The 11,770-nt window shown below is 35.0% G+C and overlaps 1 protein-coding gene across 5 annotated transcripts in view; it reads right to left on the bottom strand.

Moving 5' to 3' along the window:
* Window positions 1–2,580: 2,580 nt before the first annotated feature.
* The window catches only part of GRIA4 (glutamate ionotropic receptor AMPA type subunit 4), a 219,435-nt gene continuing 210,245 nt past the window's right edge, over window positions 2,581–11,770 (bottom strand). For 2 of the 5 annotated variants that reach the window (XM_026041877.1, XM_026041872.1), the window contains exons 15-16: window positions 10,298–10,432; window positions 2,581–3,669 (exon numbers count right to left, since the gene is read on the bottom strand). In XM_026041877.1, coding sequence (XP_025897662.1) covers window positions 3,505–3,669; window positions 10,298–10,432 — 300 coding nt within the window. In that variant the 3' untranslated portion in view covers window positions 2,581–3,504. Of the gene's footprint in view, window positions 3,670–8,783; window positions 8,967–10,184; window positions 10,433–11,770 lie in introns of all 5 variants that reach the window. The other 3 variants (XM_026041873.1, XM_026041874.1, XM_026041876.1) reach the window with 3 other exon arrangements.

The raw sequence follows: 11,770 nt of genomic DNA, 5'->3' as shown, positions 1-11,770 counted from the left end.
AAAAAAGTCTAAGAGCAGATGAGTTAATAGGTGAGAAGGTTAAGGCAGCCTTTGCAGTCACCTCAGTATTATCCCTTAGTTACCCTTAGTTAGGCATGTTAACAGAATAAGCTTTTTTGAAGAAAGGTGGCTGATACATTAAGATTATTTTCTCAGCTACCTGATTTCTAGTCAATTGCCTGTGCCTAAGCTCTACTTGTAGCATTCTCTCATGTAGTTTTCTTTCTTTTATTTTATATCTATTATACTTTCTGAAAGGCATTTAGCAAAGTCACAGTCTCTTCTCCCTCTCACGTGACCAAGTTTTCTTTGAGTGAATTTTTTCCTTCTTAAATAAAAGGTTTGGAAGTGGTGAGAACATGACAAAATCCTGCTGTCTTGCTGCGGGCTGACTACTCAGTTATATATCCCCAGGGTGAGTTATGCTAGTCAATGGTCAAGCTGCTGAAGGACTCAACTGTTCTTACCACTCAGCTGTGTGATACCCACCCTGTCATCAATAGTTGGATAGCTTGATATCATCAATAGTTCCTGATACTGCGCAAGGTATCTCAAAGAACTTGTGTGTTTTATCACCTTATGGCAATAACCCCTACTTAGCACCTAAAAATGGGATCCACAGAGTGACATTCTTGGAGCTTGAGGAATATGGCCAATATATGACAAAATAGGTCACATACAGCAATATATTAATAGAATCATAAAGTACTTGTCAGGTTTTCCTGTACTGGTAAGTTATAATAGGTGAAATGAAAATATTTTCTTTTACCTTATTCTTTCAACTCTCATGACATTACTGGTTTCTTCAAGGATTCAGAGGTATTATCACAAAAATGGGTATCAATTAATGTAACTGTCAGAGTTAAAAAAAACAAATCTTTTGACTGAACCTTTTCCAGATTTCAGTGATGTGCTGTTTATGGAAGGCATAAAATAAGTGTAACACATTAAACTGACAGAGGAACAAATAGGAGAAGTAAGACACAGCTGAATATCCTAGAACAGAACTGATCACTGATCTGGACTAAGGAAGTCTGAACTTGGGCTGAAGATTAGTGCTTGGTAAAACATATMTGCAATATCACAAGACAGAATCCTCCATATTCAGTCTCCCACAGTGACTTGTTTTGTTCACCTAATTTGTTATTTTATGAGAAAAAAAAAAAGAAAAACTTTAACAAAAAGGAAAAGCTGTTTTCGTAATTCAGGCATAAAAAAAGCAGGAAGCTCACAGCCTTGTTAAAACAGGAGAAAACCAAACAAATTGGCCACATATTGGCCATATTGGCCACAGAAACACAAACAGCTCACAATAACTTATGAATGAGCTAAGCATGCTAGTGAAACAAGGATATAAAATAAGTTTAGTTGYAGAAATTCATTGCACTCATATGGTGTTTTTCTCTCTAAGATTGCTGCATACTTCATAGTTATTACTTACAGCTTAGGGTTAAGCATCATTTTATTCTGACTTTGGCCTGCACTAGCAAGGTCTATATAAGAACCTCAACCAATTTATAGTCAGTGAAAAGATATGGGCTATTTTTTGATSTGATTTAGCTGTTTGATGTTTTAATGTTTATCTTATGATGAGCTCATTCAATCCCTCACATCAGTTCTTTCTCTTTGCTAACTATAAAAGGGTGTCTAGAGTTTTTGAAGTAAGAAATTAATAATGATATTGTTGATAACATCTACTATGTAGATGACTGTATTGCATAAGATAAATCTCACCTTGGCAATGATTATTTTTTTTCCTCTGTGCTGCAGGTGTTGAGTGTTGATCACTGTGATTGCTGGACTCCACTCTGAACTTAAGTACCTATTCTTAAGGGTCAAGTCACAAGAAGCACTAGTTCACAGAAGCTTAGAAGAAATTTAAGTCAAGTCAACATGGTGCAGTATGAGTCTGGCAAAATTATGATAGCATCTGAAACTATGATTACTGCAGGTACAATCTGTTTTAAAAAGACGAGGCTTGGAGTAGAGGCACACGAGAGGCAATGCTTTTGATTTGGAGATCAGTCCTAGGTGGCCAGGAAGAATGGTCATTGCRTCAGGAGAAAACTGTTACAACTTTCCACCTATAACAATGACTGGCCCTGTGGACATTTAGCTTTTATTGAGGTGGTACCTGCTAGACTTGGGGTTTGCCTGAAAGGCAGGATCATTGAAAAAAGAAGTTGTCTAGGTTCCAAGAATGCAGGTATCAAATCAGACTATCATTATTACTTTCTTGCTTCCCTAATATCACATCTTGCTGACTAAGACGTGCAGAACCAACTCTATCACTGATTGCTTCCCTAACCCGCTAGAAAAGAGCGTTAATGATTTGTTATAAAATTAATAGTGAAAAAACAATATTCTGAAAGATTAGAATCCCTTTCCTCTAAGGACTTCAAAGCACTTCRTGAACGTGCAGGAACTAAGATGATATCAGATAAGATCCTACGTTTTGTAGTAAGAAATTAACAATCTTATTTTATTTTCCAAGTGACATCCCTAGTGATCAGAAAACAACTCAAGCTGTGTCAATATTATAAGAACGTTTGTTGTTTTATTCTTTTTGGTGGGTACAAAAACCACAGTTTCTTACACAGAACAAGATTATAAATAATATCTATAACATGAGTGACCCGTAGTCTCTTTTGATTCTACACTGCAGACTGATGATGTACTCTAAACATTTTTTCATTTTGTTTCTTGTAGTTAGACAGATGCAAATCTCTGGAACACAGACTGACTGATGGAACAGAATGAAGGTAACAGCAAACAAGAGGATGACCAACAACCTTTATAAAAAAAAAGAAGTCTCTGAATTTTATTACAGTGATGGCATTTTATATCAATTATTGCAATGAATTGTTCCCTAAGATGGTTAGAAAAGAATTGTGTTGTCCTCTACCGAATTTACATCAGTTAAAAAGCAAGCATGTTTCAATATTCCTTTTTTTTCCAAATAAAATGTAAATAATTTCTTTATTTTTTTCACAGGATTTACATATTTATTATTTTCTTATCACAGTTTAGTGACTCATTTCTACAGCTGAATAGCCGAATATTCTTCCGTTGTATATATTGATGTTCTGGAGACATAGGTTAGCATGTTCATTGACTTCTACAGCTATTTTTCTGTCTTTATCAAGACCAGAATGTTGTCCTTTCTGAGCATGTTCTTCACAGTTTAATGCGCTATATTGGCAAGTCTTATTAGTTTTAAGTCCACTCAAGTGAAATTTGTTGCTGTTAATACACCCTTCCCAGCCCCCTCCCCCCAACAAAACTAAATTATGAATTTTCCTGATATAAAATCTGAGTTTGGGTTTCCGAGCTGAGCTCATGCACACATTGTTGCTGATGATGTCTGGCGCATTTGGACGTACTTCCCTTTCTCAGCCAAATTATTAGTTCATCAATGACACTCCCATGTCGTTAYAGTCTGTGCTGTCTTCCCATCAGTCACCAACACAGTTTAATTAAGGCACTCAATTATTTTTTTGGTTTTTATGGTAGGTCCGATGCAATTACAGCCAATCCTGAACTTTGTCTAATTGCAGTTCCAGTATGCATGGCCTTTGGGCAGTCGGGAGTCAATACGCGGCCATTTTCTCCTACGCTCCCCGTGATGGATAATCTGGCTTTGTTTCTTATGGCTTCAGAAAAGGTAAGCTGGGATCAAAGAAAAGGAGAAAAGAGGAAAGTGTTACATTGCTTCTCTCCTTCAACAATCTGGGACACAACAAACACCAAAGTACTAGATTTTAGACATCTGCATTTCTTCAAGTTAGCATTAAAAATAATAATTATACATACATTATACACAGATTGCATCTAAGAATAATAGGGGAAAACACTAGCAATTCTGATGTTATATTTTATTAAAAAATAAATCCCTATCAAGTAAATATAAAATCCCAATTTGATGAGGAAATTAACAAAAGTGGGGATACCTTCATCTAAACTGCTTCAAACTACACTTACATGCAGTAAAATGAGAATCAAGACTTTTATGAAACTGAAAGCATTAATAGCTGTATATAAATCATACACAACTGTTTGTAGTTTTAGACCTTCAACTTGGTGTTCTAAGAAAAAACATAACTAATGAAAGCTGCTTAGAAATTGATAGTTGAGCTATCCTTCTGAAAATTCCATGGATTAAACCTAAAGAAATTATTGATTATATTCAAAACACATATATTTAGTATCAGTAAATCAGGATGCTGTCCTCAGATCTCATTACATAGATATTTTSCTATAATTAGTGGAGGTGCAAACTTTCAAAGGAAATTTATTTAGAGGAAATATAATTTTCTCTTACATTAAGTTTGAATTTTCCACAAGAAAGTTTAAATTTTTGCTGTCTTTAAGTCTTTTCCTTCAGGTAAGTCAGAACAAATTATCTTGTTTGGAGACCAGTTGACTCAAGGAAAATAATTAGGATTTATTAAAGGAAAAAAATTATTGCTATTCCTTCTAGTTTTATCCAACAATAATCTACTCTGAAAGAACTCTCATGTGACAACTGAAAAATCCAATATGACTAGGTTAGATTAAATTATTTTTAGATGGCTTAGATTAGGGGGATAACTGCCATTAGTTACACCTGAATTTAACATAAATCTAAGTGTTCTGAACTCCTTTCTCATATCAAGAAAAGTGTGCTCTAGATATGGCAAGTATTCTCGTTTTCTTTTTGTAACTGGATATCTTATAGATATTTTCTTTCTGATCACTCACTGTCACATCCCCGTGGGTTACAYGACCATGTTAACTCAGGGGATCCATGTAAGTATGATATGTCAGCACAGATGTTGAGTCATCTGGGGTCAACCAACTGAGTAAGGACACCTGCAACATCAGGCAACCAAACCACAATATTTTGGAAGTTTTCAAATAAATTATTAAGTGGAGAATTCTGATAGCTAGTGGAAGCAATAGCCTATGCAACTAATGCAATTGGTGCACAGGGATGCAGTCTGACTAGAAAAAGTGAGAGACAGGAGGATGCATTCACAAAGGAGCAAAGGGATAACAGACATTATAAAATCATTTCATTTGCCCTTATTACTGAGCTCTGTATTTAGATAAGAGCTTTGTGCTTCTGAGTCCAGTTTCTCCTGAGTTAACATAGTAATCCTATGCTGGTCTTTGATAAGTCAAATTTATTCTTTTTTTTATGAGTATTTGTATGTATACAAATGCATAAAGTTTAAGTTTACTGAAAACCCCCATGTATGTGAAAATTCACTCATGTAATTAAATATTACTACTATTAACTCCCTCAAAGAAGAGTCTTCTGAAATAAAACTACCTTACAGGACTCTAAGAACTTGGATACAAAAGTAACACTCCAAATCTATTACCCTAAAACCTCAGCCCTCTTAAGCAATCCAGTTCAGGGAAATGTCTCAGCCTACTGCTTTGCAGCATTCCCCTTAGGATGTAAAGCTGGGCCTTGCTAGTCATCAGTGGCAGTGCCCAAGTCATCCTTTGAAAAGTTTGCCTGATGTCATTGTACTCCGTGACACGGACATGCCAAAAGTACCTTCACCTAGTTTAGTGGCTAGATACAGAGAATGATATGTAAGTCCCCAAATAGTGGGAACCTAACCCCATACAGAAAGTTTGCTGAATTACATATATACTCAAACCTCAATTTTATCATTCAATATAAAACTGTGCACGAAAAGCACAGATACACTATAGTGTGGTGTAGTTTCACATACTGCATGTCCAGAGTGCCACTGCAAATGTATTCTGAGAACTGGTGACTGCCAACTGAAATGCACAAATGTTTTTTGGCCAATAACAGTAGAAGGGAATAGAAAATCCTAGAATTTCTAGCCAGGATTTTTTTTTTTTTTTTTGGATACCAAAATCTGGACTGCAGACTTTACTGGAAAAGGGGGGCCTACACTGTACTTGCAAAATTTTCCAGAAATATGTATTTATGTATCTGGATTTCTCCATTATTTTAATCAGCTATATATTCATGACCATTCAAAGTTAACTACTGGGAATATGCAATATGTGTTTAATGCCTTTGTAGCCCAATAAATATAGATAGGCCATTGATAAGGCACTCAGAACAGAAAGACAGTAAAAAGTGATCCACAAAAATCCACAATGTGAATAATGAAGAAGCTCTCAGCAGTCTTCTCTGAAATAAGAGGAAAAAAAGAAAGCTATGTCACCAAGGTGACATCTTTTCACAGCAGAAATCGGGAACAAGTTAAGAGAGAAAATAATAAAAGTAGTTAAAAAGCAAGTACGATCAGGTCAAATTTGTATTCAGGATGATACCATAAAGCAAGGTAATCAAAGAACTTCCTGATTATATGTTAAAGTAAGCTATGGATAATAAATCAGGCTAATACTCTGCTTAATTGCGCTGTTACACTTTTAGCTTTATGACCTGGCTGCATAAATGGTTTCAGGAGGGGCTGGGATGAGAGGTGAAATTCTTAGTATTTACTGTGATAAAAGTAGCATGGGAAATGGTGAAAGTCTGTGTGCAGTACGTGTAAGTAAGATAATGTATCTTTAAATGTTATCATTAGCTTTTTTTTAAATTATCTGTTGTGTTAATCATGGAAAATACTCCCTGCTCTAATTAGAAAATAGAAATGTAGGACACTGATAGCCTCAGCCTATGGAATAACAGTCTTCTAGCCTGGCTTTTTATATTGCTCTTATTTCTCTAGGTTGACATCTTTCACACAAATCTTTAAGGAAAACTTTATATGGTTTTTTCTATGTTGAACATGAAATGGGAAATAAGAAAATGTGAAAATAAATACATTGCACATTTTCAGAGCTATCCTGTAGCATTTAGCTTTGCTTGTGATTAATTTTGTAACTTTTTAATAAGCTTTCATAATTTTGCAATTAATTTGGTTAATTATAAACAACAGTACAGAATGGGAGAGCATCAGAATGCAGGTGAAGTGAGTGAATGAGCTCCATGGTACACTGTGGAAGACCTTGGCAACCTGGTGGTGGTGACTGGATGGGCATTGTGCATCTACACCTGCGTTAATCCCTTAAAAAAACTATGTCATCCCCCGATTAAAGGAATCCAGTAGGATTTTTCATTAGAGTAGCCAGAAGCAAGGACACTAGGCTCAGCAACATTTTCAAGGTGTGAGGTCAATTAATGTGCTAAGGGCATAATATGATGCACAAAATAAATGGAAAACTGTTGCTTAAGGCAAGAGAGAGGGATTAATTCCTCCCTAAAGCAAACTTCCTTCCTTTCACACTGTCTTTGATAGACGTCATAGCTTGCCAGTGTTTCTGAATGTTTTTTCATTAAACATACTGGCTAGTCCTCAATTTTCACCTGCTATTGCACACACATGTGAATTTCCCTGGGAGAACTCACTTTTTACTGTATTAAATTAGAAGAAGAAAACACATTGTAAGTAATCAATATTAATTTTTAAATAGTCTATTTAAGCTATTTTATATTAGTTTAACTCACAAATTATTAGAGCTATTTGATATCAGCTTAAAAATCAGATTTATGCTCGTTATTCATCCAGGTTAAGGTAAGGCTTAAATCCAGGTTAGAAGTGCCAATCATCTTTCCATATTAGCAAATTTTAGTCCTAATGCAATCTTTTTAATCCTTGGATAAACTACCATATCAGAGGTTTTGAAATGCATGAGGCAGGTCTGACATGATGAAATATGTGCAAATATGTGTAAAATATGTGTAGTAGGCTCTATATTGCTATCAGCTATCAGAGGCCATGATTAGAATGTGTAATGAAGAGATGGCATAATCAGTCTGCACAAAACAATTCACATAGGTAACCCCTCACTGCCTGCATGGCTAAACAAGGCTAGGTACTGATAGAAGAGCTATCTGTTCTATTTTTTCCTAAAAAAATTCCTTCTCTGTTGCAAAAAATCCCTCAAAAATGCAAAATTAAACACTTTCCATACAAAGCATGGACTCAATCAGCTCTATTTTTTAATAAAATAAAAAAGTAAGACAAATAAATTCTACAAGTATAATCACTGTTGCATTAGATTTACAGATCTGGGAAGGAACTCAGAGGCATCTAGTTGTGTCTTGTTTAACTTGCTAAGCCAGATCAGTATTTGAATGAAAAATGTGGGGATTTTTTGTTCATTTTCCTAAGAATACATTTCAGATGGATTCTATTTTGTATACTCTATAACAAATAGACTTTTTAGGGCTTTTACTGCTGAACTGAAGGACTAGTTTTCAATATATATTTTTTTAAGCTTTTATTTATAAATTATAATTGGGGTGCCTTGCTTTCCTGTGTACTTCTTTGTTTCTTACCCTGGACTGGAGAGTCTCTCAGTTATAAGCATATCATTAAAGAATTTTAGGAAAAGCAATATCTTCATCTGCATTTTACATAATTATTTGCACAAGTTTATTTTTTTTTTAAGACCTTTGTTACTGAGAGTCAGCAATGTGCTTTGGAGATTTTTTGATATTAGCATCTGGAAGTCCTGAGATAATGAATATTAATCTAGACTCTTTGAGTCATCTTGACATCTACTTAGAGGTTTGGCCTTTTTTCTCGCTAGTTATATGCCTCACATTTTCGGCAATGAACCAAGTGTGGTCCAAGATATTCTACATGGGGAAATTAGTCTCTATGCCAAATAATATATACCCAAAGTCATGCCTTCCTGTATAAAAGAGAACAAAAGAAAACTACACACAGACAATATGTTTGGGATACTTTCCCGGTCAGTGTACACCAAGCCCCCTCCCTCGCCCCCGGAGAACCCACCTATTCCTTGCAGCGCTCCAGCTATCATGCTCAAACACCATTCTCTGTTCACTCTGTGTTTGTTCTGTATTGTAAGGTTCTGTATTGTACCGGCTGTGCCTTTAGTCTGTAAGCTCCTCGGGGCAGGGACCTGTTTTTTGTTTGGCACACTTCACCTATTGTACAGCGCCGTGTACTCCAGCGCTATATAAATAATAAATAAAAAATAAGAATTGTATCTATAGTTGATTTCCCTTAAAATGTTTCTAGGTGACAATGTTAAATTTCTATTCCTCATTTGTTTTTCATTAGTTTTTGTTTCTTAATTCTACTATAGAGAGGACTGAGTGATTTCAGGAGAACATAGCTCAGAGTTTTTGTTAGGAGATGATTTGCAGCATTATTAATGGCAAGGGAAAGAGGGTTCTGCATTGCCAGTTCTGGGAAGTTAGAGTCCTAGCTGCATGATCTGTTATAAAGCAGCAGGTAGAGTTTGGGAGCTATGTAAAAGTTATATTTAGAAATTTAATTTGCTACTACGTGCCATTTCCAAATGTCACAGTGTTGATTTGACTAATGATTAGTTAGCAAAATACTGCACGGATGAAAAAAAATACATTAGTAAACCTTCCCTGTAGATCTATTTCAGGCTTTTTACACAGGATGCATCATGGTAACATCAGCATTTCAGTCTCTGAAATCACTGTCTGAATGTCTAAAATATGCTACTCCTGAGCAAGGTAAGAGGGTACATTAGTGGAAGCTGGGGATTATAATTAGCCTTTTCACTGGTTATTGGTGGTTATTGTAGTGAACAAAGTTTGATCTGAAGCAGGATACTGTGAAACAAATGCCATATGTAATCAGTATAAAACATATATCAAAGGGAGGGTGCACGAATAGGACAGGGAAGGGGTAGACAAGGTAAAAAACATTTAGACCTCATGTTCCCTGTCTTCTGCTAGTCTTAATAATGGTTCAGTGTCAATGCCTATCCTAAATCTTCACTATATTAAAGTCCTAGTTAGGCCTAACACAGCATATTAAATGATTATAGCAATTTATCACTATTAGAATGCAAATGATTAGGAAAATAGACTGGCCAATCAATCAACTAAATAATCCCAACTTCTTTTTAGGTAACTAAAATTTCAAATAACTTTAATCTCCCAACTGATTCAACAAGATTGACTTGTTAAAATGTATTTTTTGTTAAAATTCCTTGCAATGCAGATGTCTATTAGCAACATAAAATAGTATACTGTACATCTGCAGCCAAAAAAACTGAACCACTTTGCACTGGAGTTCTCCAAAATATAAAGCTCTGTTTGGAAGCAAGCATTACCACCACTGAACAGACATGTCACAACACTGCGTTACAAGATGCATCACCCACTCACTGTAGTAGGCCCTAAGTCCTACCCCTAAATTTTAATACTTTCGGTTCCATATACGTTGTAACCTTCTCTATAAGTTGCTAAATTGTGAGTATTCTGCGAGGAAGTTGGGTTAAAAGTCTGTGCACTCTTTGCCACCTTCATTCGTTTCGCCTCTGCCCTGGACTTGTAACAGAACTCTATCAAAGCCACCAGCATTGCCAAGCCCAAGCCTCCAACCAGAATGTAGAAGACGCCAGCAACGTTGCTGAGACTCAAGGCACTCGTCTTGTCCTGAGGAAACAGAAGCGACACAGTTAACCATGCAAACAAAACGCTGTAAGTGCACAAGCTACACATTAAACGTCAAAAATGGAAATAAATAACAAAGTTTAAATGAAATTAAATGACAATTGCTTACATACATCTCAACAAATTGACCTATCTGGATCTACAGAACATATTTTAATTTTTCTGGTCAACATTAGAGTTTTACAAGTATGTTACCAGTATATCACAATGTTACTGCTTACTTATTAAAGAGCTGTTACTTCCACTCACTGCAGAATTAAACAATGACATATCTTCCTCTCTTTAACACTGATCTTAAACTGTACTTATGTAAAGCTCTTTAAAAGTGTTGGAATCCAGATTTTTTTTTTTTTCATCACACAGGACTTTGCTTGATTTTTATTAAAACAGAGATTTTACTTGTGGTAACATTGTTGTTAACTTAAAAGATCCAGAATGACTTTCTGATACCTAGATAACAGGTGAACATAACACGTGAGGCTTAAGTTATTCCGTTGAACAAATACTTCCTTTGAAAATGCACACTGTACCATATACATCATGATATATTTGTCTCTTACCAATTATTTTATTTTGTTGCTATGTTATTTTAGATACAGCTCTGGAATATGCCCATGGACTACTAAGGCTGAGTATATTAAAAGTAATACAATTTTAAATAGCAATTAAATCAGACACATTGTAATTTAGAAAACAGTAATAGTCTTCTTTAGCAAATCATTAAATACACATCATTTTATAAATGATCATCTTTTTGGACTTACTGTAGTAACTTAACTCTTCTATATTTTTCTATACTTCACTGATTATGATTCATGTAATTTATGACTTGAAAACTGTGTATTTTTAGCAAAGTTCTCAAGGAACTCTTTGAGACAGACTTCCATATAATACTATACCTACTATACTCTACTATACTATGTGCTTTAAGATATTTATAATACTTTATTCTTATGCAGGCTACATAATTTTTACCTAAAGTAAGGAGAATACTTAACTTATAATTCTTATGAAATTTTAATTTATGATCAAAGCTATTTTTTTGCATGTTTAATTTAAAGATGCACTATTTACTGTGTAAATAGTAAATTAATGAAGGAACAATTGCCATGAATATTTCTGTATAGAGGTCTAAATTTGAATCCATGGTGATTTGGCCTTATAACCTGGATTCTGCTTTTTCTGACTCTTTTTAGGTGTTTAAAAGGAGCCTTAGCATTGTGGAGGTGACCATTTTCCTTTAAAATTAATTGCTAACATGATGCTTGTGAACAAGGAAAAGGTAGATTTGAGAAAGACTGGATCTAACCTATATAGTGA

This window comes from Nothoprocta perdicaria, unplaced genomic scaffold, assembly GCF_003342845.1.
Source record: "Nothoprocta perdicaria isolate Ctin4 unplaced genomic scaffold, notPer1 scaffold_298, whole genome shotgun sequence".
Taxonomy (NCBI): domain Eukaryota; kingdom Metazoa; phylum Chordata; class Aves; order Tinamiformes; family Tinamidae; genus Nothoprocta; species Nothoprocta perdicaria.
Note: the sequence above shows the minus strand (reverse complement) of the source record. Positions and strands in the feature narration are given on the sequence as shown.